Source organism: Orcinus orca, chromosome X (assembly GCF_937001465.1).
Source record: "Orcinus orca chromosome X, mOrcOrc1.1, whole genome shotgun sequence".
NCBI lineage: Eukaryota > Metazoa > Chordata > Mammalia > Artiodactyla > Delphinidae > Orcinus > Orcinus orca.
The window spans coordinates 119,872,387-119,896,959 of NC_064580.1; the positions used below are offsets into that span (position 1 = coordinate 119,872,387).

At 45.5% G+C, this 24,573-nt stretch overlaps 1 protein-coding gene across 2 annotated transcripts in view; it reads right to left on the bottom strand.

Moving 5' to 3' along the window:
* Positions 1-23,502, bottom strand: part of FGF13 (fibroblast growth factor 13) — a 501,144-nt gene extending 477,642 nt beyond the window's left edge. The window contains exon 1 of one of the 2 annotated variants that reach the window (XM_012536340.3): positions 23,363-23,502. In XM_012536340.3, coding sequence (XP_012391794.1) covers positions 23,363-23,411 — 49 coding nt within the window. In that variant the 5' untranslated portion in view covers positions 23,412-23,502. The remainder of the gene's footprint in view (positions 1-23,362) is intronic. The other variant, XM_049704422.1, reaches the window with a different exon arrangement.
* Positions 23,503-24,573: the final 1,071 nt, after the last annotated feature.

A 24,573-nucleotide genomic window follows, 5' to 3' on the forward strand; every position in this document is an offset into this window, starting at 1 on the left:
ACATGAGTGGCATAACTCAGGGCGTGCAAGGCCTGGCCTGTCACTAGGCTGACTCGCTGCTCAAGGAACCCTGAACTTCCTTCGGTTCTCTAAGTAAGCCTGGTTCTCACTGTCTGCCAGCCTTTGCATGTACCGTTCCCACTTGCCATGAAACTTGTTCCGTCTCATCAACTGACGAACCCTTGCTCATCCTGCAGGTGTCAGGTCAATGTTCCCGCTACTAACTGCCCCCCAGCTAGGGCAGTGCCCTTCTCGCGAGCTTCCCCAGCTCTCCATCCTTCCCACTGTCAGCCCTGAGGGAGCAAGGACAGGGACTCTCTGCCCCTCAGTGCCTGGCACTGAGCCTGCAAGGTGGCTGGTGCTCTTTGAATGAATGGTGTCCAGATTCTCAGGCATGTGTTTCTAAAGTATTGTCTATCGCCTAATAAGTGTATCTGCACGCTCTCTGCTCACCAATGGGAAACAGAATATATTAAATATTGCTAGGGCTTTATATTAGAAACCAGAGTCCACTTGGGGAGATTTCTATTTCGGGAAACATAAAAAAGATGTTCTGGAGGGTTTTGAAGATGGCAAGGGGTGTGAAAAACAAGGCTTAGGAGCCGGTACACAGAGTGGGAAATATGTGCCCCGATACAATTACAGCACTCACGGCACTGGCTGTACAAGCCAAAGCCACACACAAAACCTGTGCAAACCATCTTATGAGGGGGCTGGGAGGAGAGAGGATGCACAGTGAAGATGTTCAGAGGGGCTACACAGATCAACACTAAAGTCCAGGCCTGGATATTTCCTCTATTTCATGCCAAGTATTCAGCAAAGGATTGAGAGAAAGAAACTTAATTGTCACATATTTAAACCTAATTTGTGCGCCTGAACATAAGCCATGTCTCACACATAAAAGAAGCAGAGGAAAACAAAAATGTCAAGTTGTTCCAAGACTAACTAGGAAGTTACAATTTTCCAAATGACAGAATGAGTCAAATTTCTGTTCAAACAAGCATTTAATGTACTTGCTTTATGGGCCAGTCTCTGCCCTAGGTTACTGGACATCCACAGATGAATGACAGCGGCCCTGAGCTCAAGAAGTTTACAGTACAGGGGGAGAGACTTACAAAGCAAAAGGGAAATGGAGATAAACTGCAAAGGCCACTGGAAGGCACAGTCCACTCCAAATGCAGGGATGAAGGATCATGAAGGCTATCTCAGAGAAACCACATTATTTCTACCAAAACATCACTGTACCAAAAAAAACCCACCATAAAATAAATACATAGACAGAAGAGGACCAACAAAAGCCCTATTCTCTCTTCTCATGGTTCTCAAACTTGCAAGCCATTTGGATTAACACCTCCATCCTCAGGGCCCAGCCTGATGGTTTGGGCTCTTCCTTCACTTCATTCACCATATTATTTTGATGACCTAGGACTAAGACTGAGGAAACAAATCGAGTACGTTAAAACAACGTCTCCCGGGAACTCCCTGGAGGTCCAGTGGTTAGGACTCAGTGCTTTTACTGCCGGGGCCCAGGTTCAGTCTCTGGTCAGGGAACTAAGATCCCACAAGCTGCCCAACACAGCCAAAGAAAAAAAAAAAAAAAAAAAAACAGGGCTTCCCTGGTGGCGCAGTGGTTGGGAGTCCGCCTGCCGATGCAGGGGACACGGGTTTGTGCCCTGGTCCGGGAAGATCCCACATGCCGCGGAGCGGCTGGGCCCGTGAGCCATGGCCGCTGAGCCTGCGCGTCCGGAGCCTGTGCTCCGCAACAGGAGAGGCCACAGCAGTGAGAGGCCCGCATACCACAAAAAACAAACAAAAACAAAAAAACAAACAGAAAGACCCAACTTCTCCCATCACTTAAACAACAACAGAAAAATAATCAACACCCACGCTCACAGCAGCATTAGCCAAAAGGTAGAAGCAAAACCCAAATGTCCATCAGCAGAGGAAATGGATAAAGAAAATGTGGTACATACACATGTGATGGTTGACTTTATGTGTCAATTTGGCTGGGCTATGAGATGTTTTACCAGATAGTTGGTAAAACATTATCTTGGGGTGTGTCTGTGAGGGTGTCTCTGGAAAGGATTAGCATTTGAGTCAGTAGACTGAGTACATAAGATCCCCCTCACTAATGTGGGCAGGCACCATCCAATCCCTTGAGGTCCCCAACAGAACAAAAGGCTGGGGGAAGGGCAAATTCTCTTTCTCCTTGAGCTGGGATGTCCATCCCCTCCTGCCCGTGGACATCGGAGGTCCTGGTTCTCAGGCCCTCAAAGTCCAGGACTTACACCACCCGACCCCCCACCCCACCCCCAGGCCTTCGATCTTGGAGTAAAAGTTACATCATCAGCTCCCCTGGTTCTCAAACCTTTGTACTCAGACTGAATAACACCATCGGCTTTCCTGGTTCTCCATCCTGCAGATGGCAGACTGTGGGACTTCTCGGCTTCTATAACCACATGAGGCAATTTCTATAATAAATGTCCTCTATCTCCATCTCTATCTATATAGAGATATCTTATTGATTCTGTTTCTCTGGAGAACCCTGACTAATACAATATACACGGGAATATCATTCAGCCTTTTAGGAGGACATTCTGACACATGCCACAACATGGGTGGACCATGAGGACATTATCTTAAGTGAAATAAACCAGTCACAAAGAGATAAATACTATAAGATTCCACTTATACATAAGTTCTCTAAAACAGTCAAACTCATAGAAACAGAAAGGAGAGTGGTGGTTTCCAGGGGCTGGGGGCAAGAGGGATGGGAAGATGTTGCTTAATGGGTAGAGTTTCAGTTACACAGGATAAAAAAGTTCTGGAGATTGGTTGCACAACAATGTGAAGATACTTAACACTACTGAACTGTGCACTTAAAAATGGTTGAAGATGATAAATTTTCTATCACGTTTACTGTATCACAATTAGAAATAAAATTTTTATGAAGGATCATGCTGTAAAGCTACATGGTACATTGTCTTGAACCTCTACTCCAAGAACAAGTGGTTATGGTACACAAAGGCCCCAAACAGTTTAACTTGTGTAGAAATACCCTACTCCATCTAATGAAAGTTTCCTTACCTAATGTAATAAACAGGACCAAAAAAACCCCAATGTTCAGCTCTTTTAGTCACAGGTAAGTACACTGGTATGAGAGACAAACACACTTTTAAAAACTGTTCTTGCCTTTGTGGGGAAAAAACAATACAGGCAAATTTTATTTAGGTCACAGCAGTTACTGTAAACATCTCAGGGAAAGCTTATTAATAACAGCCACCCACAAAGAACCTGGTTTCAACATGGAATGTCAAGGAGTCACTGGAAGGAAGACTGGGGGAGAATTGGACTGAATTTTGGAAATCAGAACGTTAGCATCTTTCTGTAGTTGAATTCGGATTTAGAAATAGCAAATGGAACCAATATTTTAAATTTGGAATTGGAACTAGATGATGTGTGAAGGGCTCTGGCTCTAAATCATAAAGACTGATGGCTTACTTGATTTAAAAAAAAATAAGGGAAACATCCTAAATATTTAGGCCAATCCTTGATTCTGCTACCAGTAGAGTCAAAGACGACACCTTTACTATCAATGTGGTCACACAGAAATGCACTGGGCTAGGCTCCTGTTAATAAGTTGCTTTCTGGCCTTGGGCAGATCACTACATCGCTGTGGGCCTGATTTCCCTCTTCTCTCTAATGGGAAGGTTGGGCAAAATGGTTATTATGGTCCCTTCCAGCCATTATAATCTCTCACTAAGAACCTTGGAAGTATGAGAGGGCAGACAGCAGAAGCAAGAAGAACTACAATCCTGCAGCCTGTGGACCAAAAACAACATTCACAGAAAGACAGAAAAGATGAAAAGGCAGAGGGCTATGTACCAGATGAAGGGACAAGATAAAACCCCAGAAACACAACTAAATGAAGTGGAGATAGGAAACCTTCCAGAAAAAGAATTCAGAATAATGATAGTGAAGATGATCCAGGACCTCGGAAAAAGAATGGAGGCAAAGATCGAGAAGTAGCAAGAAATGTTTAACGAAGACCTAGAATAATTAAAGAACAAACTCCTAGAAGAATTAAAGAACAAACAAACAGAAATGAACAATACAATAACTGAAATGAAAAACAAACTAGAAGGTATCAATAGCAGAATAACTGAGGCAGAAGAATGGATAAGTGACCTGGAAGACAGAATGGTGGAATTCACTGCCACAGAACAGAATAAAGAAAAAACAATGAAAAGAAATGAAGACAGCCGAAAGGACTTCTAGGACAACATTAAACACAACATTCACATTACAAGCGTCCCAGGAGAAGAGACAGACAGAGGACCAGAGAAAATATTTGAAAAGATTATAGTCGAAAACTTCCCTAACATGGGAAAGGAAATAGCCACCCAACTCCAGGAAGTGCAGAGAGTCTGAGGCAGGATAAACCCAAGGAGAAACACGATGAGACACGTAGTAATCAAACTGACAAAAATTACACACAAAGAAAAATTATTGAAAGCAACAAGGGAAAAACAACAAATAACCTACAAGGGAACTCCCATAACGTTAACAGTTGATTTCTCAGCAAAAACTCTGCAAGCCAGAAGGGAGTGGCATGATATATTTAAAGTGATGAAAGGGAAGAACCTACAACCAAGACTACTCTACCCGGCAAGGATCTCATTCAGATTCGATGGAGAAATCAAAAGCTTTACAGACAAGCAAAAGCTGAGAGAATTCAACACCACCAAACCAGCTCTACAACAAATGCTAAAGAAACTTCTCTAAGTGGGAAACACAAGAGAAGAAAAGGACCTACAAAAACAAACCCAAAACAATTAAGAAAATGGGCATAGGAACATACATATCGATAATTACCTTAAACGTGAATAGATTAAATGCTCTAACCAAAAGACACCGGCTGGCTCAATGGATACAAAAACAAAACCCATATATATGCTGTCTACAAGAGACCCACTTCAGACCTAGGGACACATACAGACTGAAAGTGAGGGGATGGAAAAAGATATTCCATGCAAATGGAAACCAAAAGAAAGCTGGAGTAGCAATACTCATATCAGATAAAATAGACTTTAAAATAAAGAATGTTACAAGAGACAAGGAAGGACACTACATAATGATCAAGGGATCAATCTAAGAAGAAGATATAACAATTGTAAATATATATGCACCCAACATAGGAGCACCTCAATACATAAGGCAACTGCTAACAGCTATAAAAGAGGAAATCGACAGTAACACAATAATAGTGGGGGAGTTTAACACCTCACTTACAACAGTGGACAGATCATCCAAAGAGAAAATGAATAAGGAAACACAAGCTTTAAATGACACAACAGATCAGATAGATTTAATTGATATTTATGACATTCCACCCAAAAACAGCAGATTACACTTTCTTCTCAAGTGCACATGGAACATTCTCCAGAATAGATAAGATCTTGGGTCACAAATCAAGCCTCAGTAAATTTAAGAAAACTGAAATCATATCAACACCTTTTCTGACCACAACACTATGAGATTAGAAATCAATTACAGGGGAAAAAAATGTAAAAAACACAAACACATGGAGGCTAAACAATACATTACTAAATAACCAAGAGATCACTGAAGAAATCAAAGAGGAAATCAAAAAATACCTAGAGACAAATGACAATGAAAACATGACAACCCAGAACCTATGGGATGCAGCAAAAGCAGTTCTAAGAGGGAAGTTTATAGCAATACAAGCCTACCTCAAGAAACAAGAAAAATCTCAAATAAACAATCTAACCTTACACCTAAAGGAACTAGAGGAAGAAGAACAAACAAAACCCAAAGTTAGTAGAAGGAAAGAAATCATGAAGATCAGAGCAGAAATAAATGAAATAGAAACAAAGAAAACAATAGCAAAGATCACTAAAACTAAAAGCTGGTTCTTTGACAAGACGAACAAAATTGATAAACTATTAGCCAGACTCATCAAGAAAAAGAAGGAGAGGACTCAAATCAATAAAATTAGAAATGCCAAAGGAGACGTTACAACAGACACAACAGAAATACAAAGCATCCTAGGAGACTACTACAAGCAACTCTGTGCCAATAAAATGGACAACCTGGAAGAAATGGACAAATTCTTAGAAAGGTATAACCTTTCAAGACTGAACCAGGAAGAAAGAGAAAATATTAACAGACCAATCACAAGTAATGAAATTGAAACTGTGATTAAAAATCTTCCAACAAACAAAAGTCAAGGACCAGATGGCTTCACAGGTGACTTCTATCAAACACTTAGAGAAGAGCTAACACCCATCCTTCTCAAACTCTTCCAAAAAACTGCAGAGGAAGGAACACCCCCAAACGCATTCTATGAGGCCACCATCACACTGATACCAAAACCAGACAAAGATACTACAAAAAAAGGAAATTACAGACCAATACCACTGATGAATATAGATGCAAAACTCCTCAACAAAATACTAGCAAACAGAATCCAACAGCACATTAAAAGGATCATACACCATGATCAAGTGGGATTTATCCCAGGGATGCAAGGATTCTTCAATATACACAAATCAATCAATGTGATACACCATATTAACAAACTTCAGGAGAAAAACCATATGTTCATCTCAATAGATGCAGAAAAAGCTTTTGACAAAATTCAACACCCATTTATGATAAAAACTCTCCAGAAAGTGGGCATAGAGGAAACCTACCTCAACATAATAAAGGCCATATATGACAAACCCACAGCAAACATCATTCTCAGTGGTGAAAAACTGAAAGCATTTCCTTTAAGATCAGGAACAAAAAAAGGATGCCCACTCTTGCCACTATTATTCAACACAGTTTTGGAAGTCCTAGCCACGGCAATCAGAGAAGAAAAAGAAATAGAAGGAATACAAATTGGAAAAGAAGTAAAACTGTCACTGTTTGCAGATGCCATGATACTATACATAGAGAACCCTAAAGATGCCACCAGAAAACTACTAGAGCTAATCAATGAATTTGGTAAAGTTGCAGGATACAAAATTAACGCACAGAAATCTCTTACATTCCTATACACTAATGATGAAAAATCTGAAAGAGAAATTAAGGAAACACTCCCATTTACCATTGCAACAAAAAGAATAAAATGCCTAGGAATAAATCTACCTAGGGAGACAAAAGACCTGTATGCAGAAAACTATAAGACACTGATGAAAGAAATTAAAGATGATACAAACAGATGGAGAGATATGCCATGTTCTTGGATTGGAAGAATCAATATTGTGAAAATGACTATACTACCCAAAGCAATCTACAGATTCAGTGCAATCCCTATCAAATTACCAATGGCATTTTTTACGGAACTAGAACAAAAGCTCTTAAAATTTGTATGGAGACACAAAAGACCCCGAAGAGCCAAAGCAGTCTTGAGGGAAAAAAACGGAGCTCGAGGAATCAGGCTCCTGGACTTCAGACTATACTACAAAGCTACAGTCATCAAGACAATGGTACTGGCACAAAAACAGAAATATAGATCACTGGAACAGGATAGAAAGCCCAGAGATAAACCCACACACCTAATCTATGACAAAGGAGGCAAGGATATACTATGGAGAAAAGCCCGTCTCTTCAATAAGTGGTGCTGAGAAAACTGGACAGCTACATGTAAAAGAATGAAATTAGAACACTCCCTGACACCATACACAAAAATAAACTCAAAATGGATTAGAGAGCTAAATGTAAGACCGGACACTATAAAACTCTTAGAGGACAACATAGGCAGAACACTCTTTGACATAAATCACAGCAAGATCTTTTTTGATCCATCTCCTAGAGTCATGGAGATAAAAACAAAAATAAACAAATGGGACCTAATGAAACTTCAAAGCTTTTGCACAGCAACGCAAACCATAAACAAGACGAAAGGACAGCCCTCAGAATGGGAGAAAATATTTGTAAATGAATCAACGGACAAAGGATTAATCTCCAAAATATATAAATAGCTCATGCAGCTCAATATTAAAAAAACAAACAACCCAATCCAAAAATGGGCAGAAGACCTAAATAGACATTTCTCCAAAAAAGACATACAGATGGCCAAGAAGCACATGGAAAGCTGCTCAACATCACGAATTATTAGAGAAATGCAAATCAGAACTACAGGGAGATATCACCTCACACCAGTTAGAATGGGCATCGTCAGAAAATCTACAAACAACAAATGCTGGAGAGGGTATGGAGAAAAGGGAACCCTCTTGCACTGTTGGTGGCAATGTACATTGATACAGGCACTATGGAGAACAGTATGGAGGTTCCTTAAAAAAATAAAAAGAGAATTAACATATGACCCAGCAATGCCACTACTGGGCATATACCCAGAGAAAACCATAATTCAAAAGGACACATGCATCCCAATGCTCATTGCAGCACTGTTTACAATAGCCGGATCATGGAAGCAACCTAAATGCCCATCGGCAGACCAATGGATAAAGAAGAAGTGGTACATATATACAATGGAATATTACTCAGCCATAAAAAGGAACGAAATTGGGTCATTTGTAGAGACGTGGATGGATTTAGAGACTGTTATACAAAGTGAAGTAAGTCTGAAAGAGAAAAACAAATATGGTATATTAACGCATATATGCGGAACCTAGAAAAATGGTACAGATGAACCAGTTTGCAGGGCAGAAATTGAGACACAGATGCAGAGAACGAACGTATGGGGCCCAAGGCGGGAAAGTGGCGGGGGCAGGGGGGTTGTGTGATGAATTGGGAGATTGGGATTGACATGTATACACTAATATGTATAAAATGGATAACTAATAAGAATCTGCCTTATAAAAAAATATATACAATTCTAAAAAAACGAATCTTGGAAGTATGGCGGTGATGGTCGCAGAACAACGTGAGTGCACATAACGCCACAGAACTGTACACTTTAAAAAAAAATCACTGTATATTTTCCCACAATGAAAAGTAAAAATGAAGATTTTTAAAAAGAACCTGGGAAGTGAAAACAGCCACTGCGAGCAATAGCTTATAATGAGAACTGCAGGAAGCCCAAATGCTTCAACAAGAGACCTCTAGCCTTGGCCTTTATTTCTTTATTTTTAATGAAGTAATCCTTGATCCGTAAAGAAACATTCAGATACACCAGAGATGATGCTATGAAAAGAAAACCTCTTCATAAAACAGTAAGTCCTTCAATATCGCAATGACCTCCCCATCCACCATTTAAATCCAATCTGTATATATCAGGCTTTCAGAAAGCGAGCCTCTTCTCTATCAATATGGTCAAGCGAGAGGCACCCTGGTCAAAATCTCACCCTCAGTAAACCAAGCAACTCAACTCCTGGCTCAAAGGCAGGAGAACAAGTTTATTATCTTCTACCAGGTTTTCAGATCCTAGGGAGATGCCTGTGCACTAAAAAAATCAATACAAGATTTTTCAGCGTATTCAGTTTTGTCACTTGCCTGGAGACAATGGCCTCAGAAAAGAGGACGAACTGTCTTACTTCCCTTTCCTCCCTTTCTGTGTGCACTGCCGTTTAAAGACATGCTCTTTGTTCCATAAATTCAAAGATTGCTTTTATGTCCAGTGGGGTAGAGACAAAAAGCTGTGTTTTTTAAGTGGTGAAATCTGTCAAAGTCCCAAAGGCTCTTGTGATACAAATCGGGTCGTTCTATACAGCCTGAATCCCCAATTCCACAGGGGAAATAAAAACCATTTATAACTCAAAGTAACTAGCAGTAATAGGTCAATGCACCTGACTGCTCATGAACCAGTGACAGCGACACTGCTGGCTGCCTGGGGGAGACCAAGTAGGGAAGTGTCTGAGCCTGGCCCAACCCTTGCAATCCCACCCCGCCCCACCTCCTGCCACGTACAGGCAGGAAAGTGGTACCAAGAAGGGGGAATGCCCTTGCCCACCCGCTCTGGACTGGCAAAGGATTATCTTAGAAGTCGCACTTTCCAGACCCTTATCCCCCCACATGAAGATCCATTGAGGTCCAGCCCCCAGAAGGGTCAAAATAACTGCTCACTGACCTCCACCATTCTCACAGCTATGCTGGGATGGCCAGCTCTGGATGGCATCCCCAGAGCTCCCTCCCAGCCCCGCCCTCTCTGGAAGGGCCCAAGGCTTTGAAATTCTCTTCCTGGAAGCAACAGAAAGAACGGAGGCCAGCCTGACAAGAGAGAAAGGAGCAAGAATGGAGAAAGGAGGCTTCCAAACAGAACATCTGCCTGGGGAGGATGAGTAGGGCTGAGAAAACTGAGGACCCAGTGCACACAGTTCATGGGCGACAATGCTGGGCACAGAGCTCAGGGCTATTTCTGGAGATGCTGAACCCTCTGAGAATCTGCTGAAAGCTATGGATGCCACCACCGGAAAAATGCACATTTACACATAATAGCCAGGGGTCCTTTGATGTCTCTGGGACAGTGTTTCCCCAACTTGCTCAATGATAAGAATCACCCAGATGCTGATTTACAATTCACAGTACCAAACTCTCTTCCTAAAGTTCTTTGTCAGCAGGTCAGGGGGAGGGGTAGTTTTTTTGTTTTTGTTTTTTAACAAACCCTACAGGTGACTGTTAACTTCCTGCAAGCTAGAGAAACACTGCTCAGGAGCAGTAAGCCCCAAAATTGGCTGTGCGTTCGAATCACTTAAGGAGATTTATAAACCATACGGGTTCATAAGCCCCATACTCAGATCTACTGAGTCAAATTCTCATGGTGGAGATGTATGTGGTGGAAGGTGGTGCTGATGCCCAAGCAGGTTTAGGAACCTCAGCTCTAGTGGTCCCTGGACCAAAGATGAATAACCCATGTCCAACTTCACCCAGGTTCCGTCCCTGGTAGTTTGGGCTGGCCAGGGCCCGGGGGCCCGGATGGCTATTATGGGCACCAGGTCACTCACTGCTTGACATATCACCAACATGGGACAGAGTGCTTTGTGCGCTGAAAGTCCGGTTCCTCTAAGTAAACCTCTAAACTATCGGCTCCGTGAAAGCCGGGATGATTATGTGTTCTGCTCACTGCTGTCACATAGGAGGTTCAACAAATATTTATTGATAAAGTAATGGATGAATTACTTAATACATGAATTAGTAGAGTTGGCACTCTGTATCCACAAATTCCACGTCTGTGGATTCAACCAACTATGGATCTAAAAAACGTTTTTTTTTAATTCCAGAAAGTTTCAAAAACCAAACTTGAATTTGCCCCAGGCCATCAACTATTTACATAGCATTTACATTGTATTTACAACTATTTACATTTGGTATTAGAAGTAATCTAGAGATGATCTAAAGTCTACAGGAGGATGTGCATAGGTTATATGCAGATACTACACCATTTTATATAAGGGACTTGATCATCCACGGATTTTATTTTGGTATCTGGGGGTGGGGGGTCCTGGAACCCATCCCCAGTGACTGTATAACTAAAATCCATTAAATTGGAGTATGACTGTCAGATGTGTCAATCTGTAGATTTATTTCTATGGCCAACAAGCCCTTTAACAAGAATCCTCTAACTTGAATAATCAATACGAAAATCACTACTATTTTAACAATATTATCAATATGACCATTGACCAAATTCTATGTTTGTTTTTCACACATTATTTCATTCTATCTTTAAAATAGGCATGTAAGAGAAATATAACTATCTCCATTGCGAAGAGGCTTAGGAAGATTATTTGCCCAAGATCATACAGCGACTAAGCAGAGGAACTTATATGTGAACCCAAGTTTCTAAAATCCATGCTTTTAACCATGCAGCCACTTTCACCTGGAAGATGGTCCACTGTACAGTGAAAATTATACCCCAAATCAAATTAGCAATATTAAATCCAGATGGATTGCTGCTGTCATTCTAAGGGCTTCTGATATGGCCTGGAGTTTCAAAAGGTACAAGAGCATTTAAAGAAACCTAGGAAGGATGCTGAGCGTGATGGTTAAGTAACACATTTACTGAGTACTGTACCTCTTTTGTGAAAAGGGCCCTTGAGGAGGTTTAAAATCTAGTTGGGGAGATAAAACATGAGCAGATGAAAACTGCATCATCAGATTTATCCAAAGTAGTCCACGGACCTTGCCAGATGGGTAACCGAGAAGCCCAGTGCAAGGGGTAAACAGATCCTGTAGGGAGGGTGGGAGAGAGGCTTCCTGGAGGATGTGGGTTAAGCTTGGACATGAAGGATCACAAAACGTAGAAATAATAGGTAGTAGAGCATTCCAGATCAAGAAATGGTAAGAGCTGGAGCAGAAGAGTCAGTTTGAAGACAATCCATAAGCAATATATTGTTTATGTTAATTTTCATTATATCATTATGATCATTATATACATCCACTGTAGAGAAAATAGAAGATACGAATAAACATACATATACGTATACATCCTCTATACATCTTCTATAAGCCAACCACCCAGAGACTCCTTTTGATATATATTCTTTCAGGGTTTATTCTAAGCATATTTGTGTGTGTATTTATTTAGACATATGCATATTTGTCTACATGCATTTAATTTTATATGTATACATTTATACATGCATATATGTATCTTTATATATGCACAGATTCGTATATATACGTTTATAAAATACGAATAATGTTTGTGGTGCCCAGTGAGAAAGATCAAGGCAGCAGAGAAAAACTTTTCACAACCACAGGCTCCAAATGACCATCTCTCCTTTGTCACCCCCAAATCCACACCCAGTGCACGCACTAAAAATGATAGTGTGGAAGATTATTTAATGACATAGAAAAACATTCTAACAGGGTGTTGAGGGAAAAAAAGCAGGTGATAGTATCTACTGTGTAATCCCACACATGTACTTAAAGATGTGTACGTGTGTATTATAAAATTCAGAGAAAAAAGACTGGAAGGATAATCTCAAAAAGAACCTGGGAGTACAACCCTTGGGGGATATTTTCTTCTTCATGCTTTTATGATTTTCCAAATTGCATGCATTATTTTGTAATCTAAAAAAAATCGACACCACGAAACATAAGCAATATTAAAAGCAGACCAACACAAAACGGTCAGGGGCGTTCTGGTCAAGATGCATCCTAGGTTTTTTACACAGCTGAAACCGAATTAACATTGACCAGAAGACAGAGAAAGCAAAGCACTTCTGTTTGGCCAAGACCTGACTTCCAGGCTTTGAAGGGTATCCGCCTTTGAGGGGCCCAGCGAGAGGGTCAGGCGAAGGCAGGGCAAGGACGCCCTGATCGCTAGAGGGGGGTGGGGGTCAGGACACTCTTCCTCCGGCCCCGCCCGCCGCCACCATCTTAACGCTGCCTCCCACTGGCTGCAAAGCGCCCGCGGTCTAGACCTCCAGGCCGTGGGCTGCCCCCGGCGCCCCGCCCCCTCGGCGGCGTCCCCACGCGAGCGAGCCGGGCCGCCGGCACCCAGGGCCGGTGGGCAAAGCCCTCGGCTGCACGCCGCCGCCGCCGCGAGCAGCTTTGTCATGCCCGGCGCCGAGCACTTCTTCGCCAAGTTTCACCTTCCGTGACACAACTTTTCTGTGTTTCTTTTTTCGGCAGCCGCCGCATCACGAGGCTCATGGGCACACAGGTTTGTAAACAACCCGCCGGCCGGATCCGCGGCGACTGAGGGACGCCGGTTAACCGGGCCGTTCGGCGTTCCCGCCCGGGTCCGAGCTTGTCGGGTCCCAGTTAGTCGGAAAACAAACGCTCCCGGGAGCTGAGAGCCACGAGGAGCGCCGGCCCCGTTTCCAGGAGAACCGCTCACATTGTTCCCAGGGCTCCGAAAACCACGCAAATCCAAGAGCTCTTGGAAGTCTTTTCAATAAGCCCCCCAAGGGAAGAGGCGAGCACACACACGGAGAATCAAAGGCAAGAGAAGCAGGTCAATTCACAATATTTTCAAAGTCGTGGTTGAAAGAAGATTCTTAAAATAGCTGTAGGCATATATTCAAGAACTGCGCTCAGCCTGCCTTCTTTAGCTTGTTTACTTCTACTTTTAAGAGCAAGATAAATATTTGAAGAACTCGATCTGTTTACTGACCCCCAGTGCAAGAGCAGGAGACATGCTACCTACATAATTTGGAGGGATTTTTTTTGCGAACTGGGTTTCACATTTGTTATTAAACTTACCTATAACCACGCGATAGACCCGTCACTGTTCATTACGGCTGTTAAACCTAGGTTCTGCAGCACCAGAGAAACACTGCATGAGTCTTAACTTTGAGAACTATAATTAATAATGCTCGTTCAAGGCGTATGTCTCTGTTCACAAGATATATTTTTGGAAATATTATCGAACTGAAGGCAGCATAAACAGTATAAGAAATAAAGCTCGCACTTTATTTTTCCATTTAAAATGAGTTATATAATAAGTAGTGGAATGCTTCTTCCATGGAGCTACATGTTAAGGGGGGGGATTTCTTTTACTGAAGTTATAGCTATCAAGGGAGAAAATCCAGACATGAGAATCCTCCAATGAGCCCAGCATACCCTAAGGAACCCCATTCACTTAATGAAAACCAGTGACATCTGTAGACAAGAAAAGAAAGGGGGCAGAACAGGAGAGAAAAGGAGGGAGGGAGGGAAGGAGGAGAGGGTGGGGTTGAGAGAAAGAGAAGGGAAACGAGACAGATGATTCTGCTGAGAGGCAGACTGAAAGCATATGCCATGTAATGGAAAAAATAAACAATTGGGAGTTTTACCCAGTTGTGAATTAAGAGGAAGTGTAATCGATAGAACACAGGTGAAACAAGCTCCCAGACTCAGTTCTGGGGAAGAAATACCATTATTTTCAAACTGACAGATGCTTACATCTTGAAAGTCAGAATCATGGCCAAATGAGGAGAGATGCACTTTGGAAAGTACAAGTGAGAATGTCCAAGGCCAAAGAGGAAGGAAAGGGCACCCCTAAGGCTTAAGGTAGGACTGGGTTTCTCTCATCTCTGGGGGGGCGCAGCACAGTGCCCGAGATAGATAAGTCACTCAAGAAATCTGTTCGGACATCTCTTTGGCTGCACAAAGATCACAGCCATGGAGCAATCATGCCTGTATAGGCAAACTCTTCCTAGTCATGTCCACGTTGGCAAACGGCAAGTAATTTGGTCCTTGTGCAAACCTGGATTAGAAAAGAATCAACTGGGCTTCCCTGGTGGTGCAGTGGTTAAGAATCCGCCTGCCAATGCAGGGGACACGGGTTCGAGCCCTGGTCCGGGAAGATCCCACATGCCGTGGAGCAACTAAGCCCGTGTGCCACAGCTACTGGTCTCAACCCGGGACTGTTTTCTCATCTGTCAAATGGGAATAATAGTAGTATGTATATCTATCTTGGATAGCTTGAGATATTTCATGTCAATCCCTGGCATATGGTCAGTGCTCAAAAAAACTACTGCTGTTACCAAATGCAAGTTCGTGTGCCTACGTCAGAGTTTGGAGCGCAGAACCCCAAACTCCACAAAGGGCTTCAGCAAAGCATTTTTAAAGGCCAGGTGAGGGGGCTGATCACAGGGTGTGTGATCAGCTCGTACACAATTCTCTTGATGGTGAAGTAACAGGGCAATTAACTTTAATCAGTCCTTAGGCGCCAGAAGGGCTGGGGGCTCCTGATCATCAAGTAGTTAACTTCTTCCATTGCTGGTGGGTTTTAGCATCTGAAAAACTCAGGAAATATGCATGAGATACTATTGTCTGGGTACTTCAGAGAGGAACTACAGCAGAGGATATGGGGGAGGGGTCTGTCCCCAGCAGGACCCGTAGGGTCCCGCTCGGGTTACATTATTTTTAAGACTCCAACCAAAATTACTTCCCCATCCTATCTAGATGTCAGAAACTCAATCACTGACATTAATTCCCCGGAGTTAAAGCGCTGCCTCTGGCAATCCTTAGTTCAATGCCAGGTGCTGTGCCAGTAATTTGGGACCCACTAGCTGTGTGACCTCGTACAAACTACATAATCTCCCTGAACTTCAATTTTCTCATCTCTGAAGTCCATAAATACTATTCACTATTTCATTTGGCTGTCATGAGGATTAAATGAGATATATATAAAAATCATGCATGCCTAGTAAATAGTGAGTGCTCCGTAATTTAGAAGCTACTATAATAATGATAATAATAACTATGATCATTATTAAGGATGAAAAAGACGTACCCTGGCTTAAAGGAATTCCCTACCTTGCCTAGATCCTTCAACAAATGCTCCTTATGGGCTGCCAAGTACAAGACCCTGTTGAGTGCCCTAGCGTGGGGGTCTTCCAAGAAACCAGATGCCAAGACAAGAAGGGCTGTCAACTGGGAAAGGAAGCATGCTGACCAGAGAGGTGGCTAGGTCTCAGGGACCAAGAGTGCATCCTGCGAGATTCCATTTCCATTCAGTTCAATAAAGGGAGAACTAAAATATGACGACAGAAATCAAAATAGTAGTTGCCTTTGAAGGGGGAATGATTAGAAAGGGACACAAGAAAACTTTCTGGGGTGATGAAAATATTCTATCATGTGGGTGTAAACATTTGTCAAAATTCGTGGAGATGTACACCTAGGATTTGTTCATGTTGTATATAATCTTCAATTACACAAAAGGAAATTGGGTTCGTACCATTTTTTTTAATAACTTTTATATATAATTTGGCCTCTGACCAGGCCTGCCTTTCACCAGAAGATTTTTTTCTTTCTTCCCAGGCCCTACTGACAGGCTCCATAAAGGACAGACATGTATACCTGAGAATTCCTTTGGGCAACAGTGATTGTCCAAACCAAATCTGAAGTCTCTGCACAAGGCTGAGAGCAGGCAGGCCAAGCAAACGCCTCAGCTCAGCCCAGCCCCAATGCACCCCCTGGAACGTCAACCTAAACCTTACTCCGACATAAGCCAAGGGTGCTGCCAGTTTAAAAGACTCAGCAAGGACACCTACTACCCTCTGCCCACTGCCTGTGGGGAGGGTCTTAGCCAGTGACACTAATACCATTTCCATTTGAAAATCAATGCTAAATGTAATTTACAAGGGCAGAGGCATGAGTAGGGCATGAGAACTGCTTAACAGTAATCTCAACGTACAGTAATTGTAATTTAGGCTTAATGTTTATTACAAACCCAGATCCCTAATAAAACAGTCCTTCACATTTCCGTTGTGCCCCAAGAATCAAGAACTTATCTCTTTTCTAATATAAAACTCCCATTTTCAGGATTAATACCCTGGAAAACAAGGCTTTAGAGAAAAACAAGTGGCCATCCAATTCAAGGAGAAATTAGACCTGCAGGCTGGAGTGGGGGGCATAATGATTACTATTTCACTTTCTTTAGGAAATTAGTGCCATTTACCCAGAAATTCACACCCCTAAGAAATGTTTCATCAAGATATGGCTTTCACCAAAGTGATAAAATGTCACGTCTTAAAATGTCAGAAATCTCATTCAAGTGAGTTCGTAGAACTGGTATATCACAAATAGATAAGCTACATCTAGAGTTGGTGAGGACTGATGAGGATGAACCACGCTACACAGGACGAGAAATCCTGCTGCTAACATGTCTTCTGGATCCTCTGGATAGGGAAACGTAAATGGGTGGCTGCACACAATGATTTCTGCAGACATTTGTCTTCTCTGCTAATTGCTAAAGCTATATTTATGTGCCCAATCTTCGCATTCCAAAGACCACGTTAAGCTTAGCACGGTAATAGACATGGAGGATCCCCTTCACCTGCCACACTTTAATTCATGGGAGGTTTTTTTTCCCTCTTTGAATTGTTTAATCTTGGCAATTATCTTGTATTCCTTTCAAATTTCTCAACTCCAAAAATACAAGCCATAATGAAGCAGACACTAGAAAGGCCTTTTATTGGATATATTTGAAGAACTGCAACACATTCCGGTTGTTCTGTGTTGATTGTAATTCCCAGAATGAGGAGTTGATTTGAACATAAAACAGCACAGCTGCAAAGAGACCTGGAATGTTAAGTTTCCTCTCCCTAGTGACTGCCTCACAAATCAGCCCTCCAGCTTACCACCCAGACCCTGGCTCCAGTTCTCTCCCAGTTCCAGCTCTGTGCTCAGAGCCACCATACATGTCCCTGCGCACGAGGCATGGACCTCAACCCCACAGCTCACTTTCTGCTCCTCGCTCATCCTGCAACATCCTTTCGGACTCCAACCTCCCTCACACCTCCAGCCCGAGGATGCATCCTAACGCCTTTTAACAATTTGAACTGTACTGGCAAGAGACTTAGAGGAAGCAGAGCTAAGAAGATACAGTGCCCCTAACCCGCATCCCACTCCTGCTCCGGCCTGTCAGTAAAGAAGCTGCACACCACTGGAAATAATGATGACGAGGATTTTGGGACACTGTGCACTCATCTTCTGCACCTATCCCCAAGAAAAGACCAACGCTTCTCATTAGAGATCTCCCTGGCCACACCCCCTCACTGAGGCTGTGATCACCATCTCGGCCACGGAAGCAAATCTGAGGCTTATGACACTCCATAATACCATACTGGTCCATGGTGACACGCACCAGGTGAAAAAACAAGCCCCTATATGAGTAATAGGGAGATTATGATTGCTAAGTTTTTTTCTCTCTCTCGTTTTTTCCCCCAATTTATTTATTTATTTTGGCTGCATTGGGTCTTCGTTGCTGCGCGCGGGCTTTCTCTAGTTGCGGCGAGCGGGGGCTACTCTTCGTTGCGGTGCGCAGGCTTCTCACTGCGGTGGCTTCTCTGGTTGCGGAGCACGGGCTCTAGGCGCGCGGGCTTCAGTAGTTGCAGCACATGGGGTCTCAGTAGTTGTGGCTCGCGGGCTCCAGAGCGCAGGCTCAGTAGTTGTGGCGCACGGGCTTAGTTGTTCCGCGGCATGTGGGATGTTCCCGGACCAGGGATCGAACCCATGTCCCCTTCACTGGCAGGCAGATTCTTAACCACTGCACCACCAGGGAAGTCCCTGACTGCTAGTTTTTAATAAGAGGTCGCCAACATCATGACTTCCTGTGGGTGAAATACCTCTAAACACCTGCTTCACCTGGCCCCAGTCTGAGAAAGACACTTGACGGAGGCGACTGCAATAATCTACCAAGACCAAGATGAGCTTTTGGAATGGCCTTCCAGGTTCAAGACTTGATACGCTGGCTGCCTGACCACAATGCCCTGTCCTTCTTAGGTATGATTAGAGAGGCTACTGGAAAAGGCCAGGAAGGGAACTGCAAGAGGCCAGGAAGGGAACTGAAAATGAGCTGCACCCATAAATGCACGTGTGCAACGTAATCTGTTACAGCAACAGCTGTGCAAGCGGCTGGCGTCTCGGACTATGCGTGGAACTGTCCTCCACTGCCCAGCAGCCAGCAGAAACCCAGCCTGACGTTAGTGCTGGCCGTCTCAGAGAGAACCCACAGCCCACATGGCCTTTAAACCTGCCCAGATGTGATGGCTCTCAGGCTAAGCACAAGGGAAGGGGTTGCTGAAAAAACACACCCAAACCCAAACCCAAACTCCAACTACAAACCAAATAACAGTTGTGGGGTTTTTCTGGCCATGTCACGCGGCATGTGGGATCTTAGTACCAGGACCAGGGATCAAACCCGTGCACCCTGCAGTGGAAGCGCAGAGTCCTAACCGCCGGACTGCCAGAGAATTCCCAAACCAAATGACAGTTTTGAAATCAAGAATTGGCTAGGACTTTCACTCAATCTACAAACGATTTAATTTTATCTGTAACAGGCTACACAGTCTCCGAATGCCACAGGAACACGGTTGCAGTAAACCAGACAAAGCCTTAACTGAGTGCTTTTACAACAGAGAACTGCTGAAAAGATCTTATGTGACAAGGTAGAGAAGAGAATCAAAGCTAAGTGAATATCTGCTTGAACAACCAAATGTTATTCTTCCCTGAAATGGAAATAGGTCCTCCTGTTCAGGAGCTGAGTGCCCTAAACTATATATTCATCTGCCAATTTAAAAGTTTATGCATGGGACTTCCCTGGAGGCGCAGTGGTTAAGAATCCGCCTGCCAATGCAGGGGACATGGGTTCGAGCCCTGGTCCGGGAAGATCCCACATGCCGTGGAGCAACTAAGCCCGTGCGCCACAACTACTGAGCCTGCGCTCTAGAGCCCGCGAGCCACAACTGCTGAGCCCGTGTGCCACAGCTACTGAAGCCCACGCACCTAGAGCCCGTGCTCCGCAACAAGAGAAGCCACCGCAGTTAAGAAGCCCGCGCACCGCAATGAAGAGTAGCCCCCGTCGCCACCAACTAGAGAAAGCCCACAGGTAGCAACAAAGACCCAATGCAGCCAAAAATAAATAAATAAATTTTTTTTAAAAAGAGTAGATGTTAAAGAACTTAATCTAAAAAAAAAAGTTTATGCAAAGCCTAAATACACAAAAGATGATTTGCTGCTCAAGAGGCCATTTTAATACTTTCAAACACAATCAAGATTCCCCTCCCGCCTCCCAAAGAGGACAGTCCATCTTGTCTGGCTATGTTACTGAAAAAGGTTAGAGAAAACATCATCGTCCATCATTGGTCTTAACCTCAATGAGTTGAAGAACATCATTTAAAAAGACAAAGAGCAATTTATATGCTCTGAAAGCCATATTTCATTAAGCAGCACAAAATAACTAATTACCTGCTACCTATGCTTTAGAAAGTCTAGAAACACTGTACTCTGTGATAATCTTCTATGCAGTTATGATGGGCTGTGAGCATCAACCCCAGGTGATGGGGTGGGAGGCCGAATTTAAACGAGCAGTAGGCTCTGAAAACATTATGAAATTCATTCAAACTGTTGCTAAATTTTGACTTGATTCAATCATTTGTCACACCATCATTCAAAATTAAGTGTGTATATTCAAAGTACCCAATAAACGTTCAATCCTGTATCTGTTGCAGAGTGTGCTCCTGAGTCACTTAGCTTAAAAATATCCAAAAATGACTTCTATACATAGGAAATCTGTAAATAACCCAACCTCTCCATGAATATGGTCAATAAACTTTATTAGCTAAAAATATAAATAGACTTGGTATCTTTCATCTCTAACATAAAAAGTAGTCTTTAAAATTTAGTCACACAAGACTTTTAACATATTTACCTGAAAGGGTAAAATACCAAGGGCTACTAGGCATTCACTATTTTGAAAATACTCTATATTCAACAAGCAACAGAAAGACAGAAATGGGATTCGGGCTCTTAGCAGCCATAAGATTCCCATCTCCTCAGGAACGTAAACTCCCTTCTTAAAAGTTGTCTTGTAATATTACTTTAATTCATTCTAATTACAACCATAATTCCAAATGCTAATTACACAATTCATACAGAGAGGTATTCGGTTTCAAATGTCGTGAGTCAACGTAAGAAAATGTTATGACATACGCCTAGTAAAAATTTTCATTCTCAAGTGACAGAAACTTGTCCTAATGTTTCCAGACTTGTTACTCCGTTCTGGACAATTACAAATTATATTCCTAGAACAGCATCTCATTTTCTGTGAATGAATTTGGTTTCAGGGTCCTCCCAAAGGTAGCCTGAAATAAGCCTTAGGTAACCACCTGATGGAAATCAGGGACCAAAGTTCCAGAAACAAACTTGAAATACTCCCAGATGCAGAAGGGGAATCACTTGCCTAGGTCAATTTGGTGCCACCATCTTCAATTGTATTCACCTGTCTGGGCCCTCAACGGAAAACAAAACCTTCTAACGACCCGGAAGTCACATTCTCTTATCATACGAATGCCTGTTTAAAACGCACAACAATTAGGAAAGCTCTGGAAATGTGTAGCAGGAGTTCTACTTTCCGGGTGACCGTTTCAATTAATCTGTGCGCCTCAAACAGCCTGCGGGTATCAGTGGGTCCGAAGGGAGTGACCTCTAGCCTTGAGCCGATGGCAACACTGACCCTTAGTACAGCAGATCTAAACGCCCCACAAACTTCTGGAGCCTCTCGTCGGCGCTTCGCCTAGTTGGAAGAGAACCGGCTCCATTTAGAAACAAGGATAAAGGCCCTGAGCTGAAGACTTTGACAACTTTCCGCGGGGGAGGGCTGACGCTGCCCTAGAATCTCCCGGGAAAGAAAGCTCTTGAGAGATGGGGAGAGGCGAGAAGGAGGAGATGAGAAAAAGGAAGAGGGAAAGGAGTGGGAGGGAAGGGAGCCCCAGGGCTCAAGGAGGAATCGGGGCCCCGTGAACGAAGGCTGGGGCTCCCCCCACTGCAGCCCCACTTCTGCAGCAGCGTGGACCCGGCGTGGGTCGCTGCAGCTCAGCATGCCTGGGGCCCTCCGGGCCGGTCCAGCCCACTCCGGCGTCCGCTCTGTGGCCATTCCGGACACTTGCACCTAAGGCACCTGCCGTTTCCCCACGGCTCTACCACACCCCCTCTTCTGTGCCTCTCTGCACCCGGGTCTCCAAGGATGCTGTCTCCAGCTTACATTCCGGAGCTAAGCCGGGTCCTCAGCAAGGCCACGGCTAGGACTGGTGGGGGTCGGGGGGACGCCCCTTCCTTCTCCCGAGTTCTCCCGGGCCTGAGCCCTGCTCCGCTGCGCCTCCCCAGCCCGCCGGTGGGAGGCCCGAGGCCAAGAAGCGCTCTTCGGGGGACCGGCGGCCGGGCGCCGCGGGCCAGGTGGCTAAACCCCCCAGAGTGGAGGGAGGGGACTCTCCCCTCCCGCGGGGACCCGCTTCTGCTGGGCAATGGTACCAAGGGGACAAGAGCCTTTGTTCTCCCGGGGCTCGACGAGGCTGCGCTGCCGACGCGCAGCGCGGGCGGCGCCGGGGCACCGGGATCGCTCACTTTTGCACGCGGCGTGTGGAAGGTTGCAAGCTCCTGCCTTCTGGGGAGGGGACGTAGAGAGTTGGGGAGCGGAGGGCGTGAGAGGGAAAGGAGCGTGGGGGGAGGGGTTGTGCGTGTCGGCCAGGCTCTTTGTTTGCATTGGGGGCGGGGAGAGGGGGGGTTGAAGGTGGATTCGAGCTTGGGTTCTAAGAGTGGGGCAGATTCCTGAGTATGTCACCATGTTGCACCCGCGCAGCACACATATGCACACTCGCGCACACGCACACACAGGCACTCGCACGGAGAGGGGGCCGGCCGGTGAGAGGCAGCGCTGTTCCCGGCGCTCGCGGCTGCAGCAGCTTCGTCTGCCCGCAGCGCCACCCCGGTGCGTCCAGAGGGGGAGCGAAGAGGCTGGAGGCACTCGCGGGGCGACAATTCCACGAGGAAGGAGGGAAAGTGGTGCAAACCCAGGGCCCCCAGCGGCCCGGCCCCCGCCTTTCTCGCCGGGGCGCAGAGGTCACGGGCAGCTTAGGCTCCGGGAGGGAGGCCGGGAGCCGCCGGAGGGCGGCGCGCACGCGAGTGGGCGAGGGAAACCAAGGGAAGGGAAGCTGGCGGACTCGGCGGGCGGGCTTACCCTTAGAAGCATCTTTCTCCTCTTTGGGTTTGGTCACCTTTCCACTCATAGATCCCAGCTTGCTTGACAAGATTCGGCCAGAAGACGGAAGTCCTCGCCGAGCGGGCCGGACTTGGGAGAGTGCTTAGGGTGGCAAGTCACGACCGCGAGCTCCCCTCGGTGTGGCTCCGGGCAGAAGCCGCTTTCCCCCAGCGCTGCCGCCGCCGCCGCTGCCTACGGGAGAGTGGGGAGGAAAGGAGAGGGGTGAAGGAGGAGCCGCTGCCGCCGTCGCCGCCGCCGCCGCCGCGAGCCCGAGCGGCCGGCCGCGGGAGGAGCCGCTCGCCTGGCTCCAGAAGTGCAGAGACAAAGCGGCGCGGCGCTCCCTCCGCGCCCCGCGCCCGCCGCTCCTGCCCACCCCCGCCCGCCCGCGGAGAGCCGCGCTCGCCACCCCCGGGGCCGCCGAGAGGTGCGGCTGGGACTCCCTGGCTCGGCCGCCGGCCTCCCGGGGCTCCGCGCCGGCCGCTCGCCGGGCCGGCGCGGGCCGCGAGGGGAGTTGCCTGGGTGGGCTGCCCGCGCGCCGGCGGGCCGCTTCCCCCGCCTCTCCCCATCCGCTGCGGGCCGCCAACTCCATCAAAATAAAACGGCGAGGAAGGTTAAAAAAAAATGAAAACAAAGACGAAAATATTCACTTAAAAATGACGAGCCTCCCCGAAAGGGAAATGTTTGAACATGTGATGAGCAACGTGTGAGCCTGTTACACCGCAGAGCCGCGCAGCTCCTCGCCCGCGGAGAATCGAGAGGGGAGGGTCGCCTCTTTCTTTCTATTGAACCAATTTTCAGGTTCCTATCATTTTGCCAAAGGGGGGTCCCGAGCTGCTGGCGGGCGGAGGAGCGGGACGCGACGGCCCTTACCTGCTCTCTCCGTCTCCCTACACCCACACCCCCTAGGAGCTCGCCCGCTCCCTCGCTTACGCTCTCCTTGCAAAGAACTCTCGGGTCCCGGAGAGCCGCGATTCGGCACGGCGGCGCATTCTATATAAACGACAAGGTGTGGGCACGCGGGGGGCGGGGGCCGGCGGGGGGCGGGGCCGGCACAAAGCCGCCGGCGGGCTGTAGTAAAAGGAGAGCTCGGCAGGGGCGCGCCGACGTCAGCCGCCGGGTGGCAAAACCCAGGCGAGCCCAGAGGAGTGCGGGCGAGCGTGTCAGCCTGGCGTCCCCCGGCCCCTCCGGGG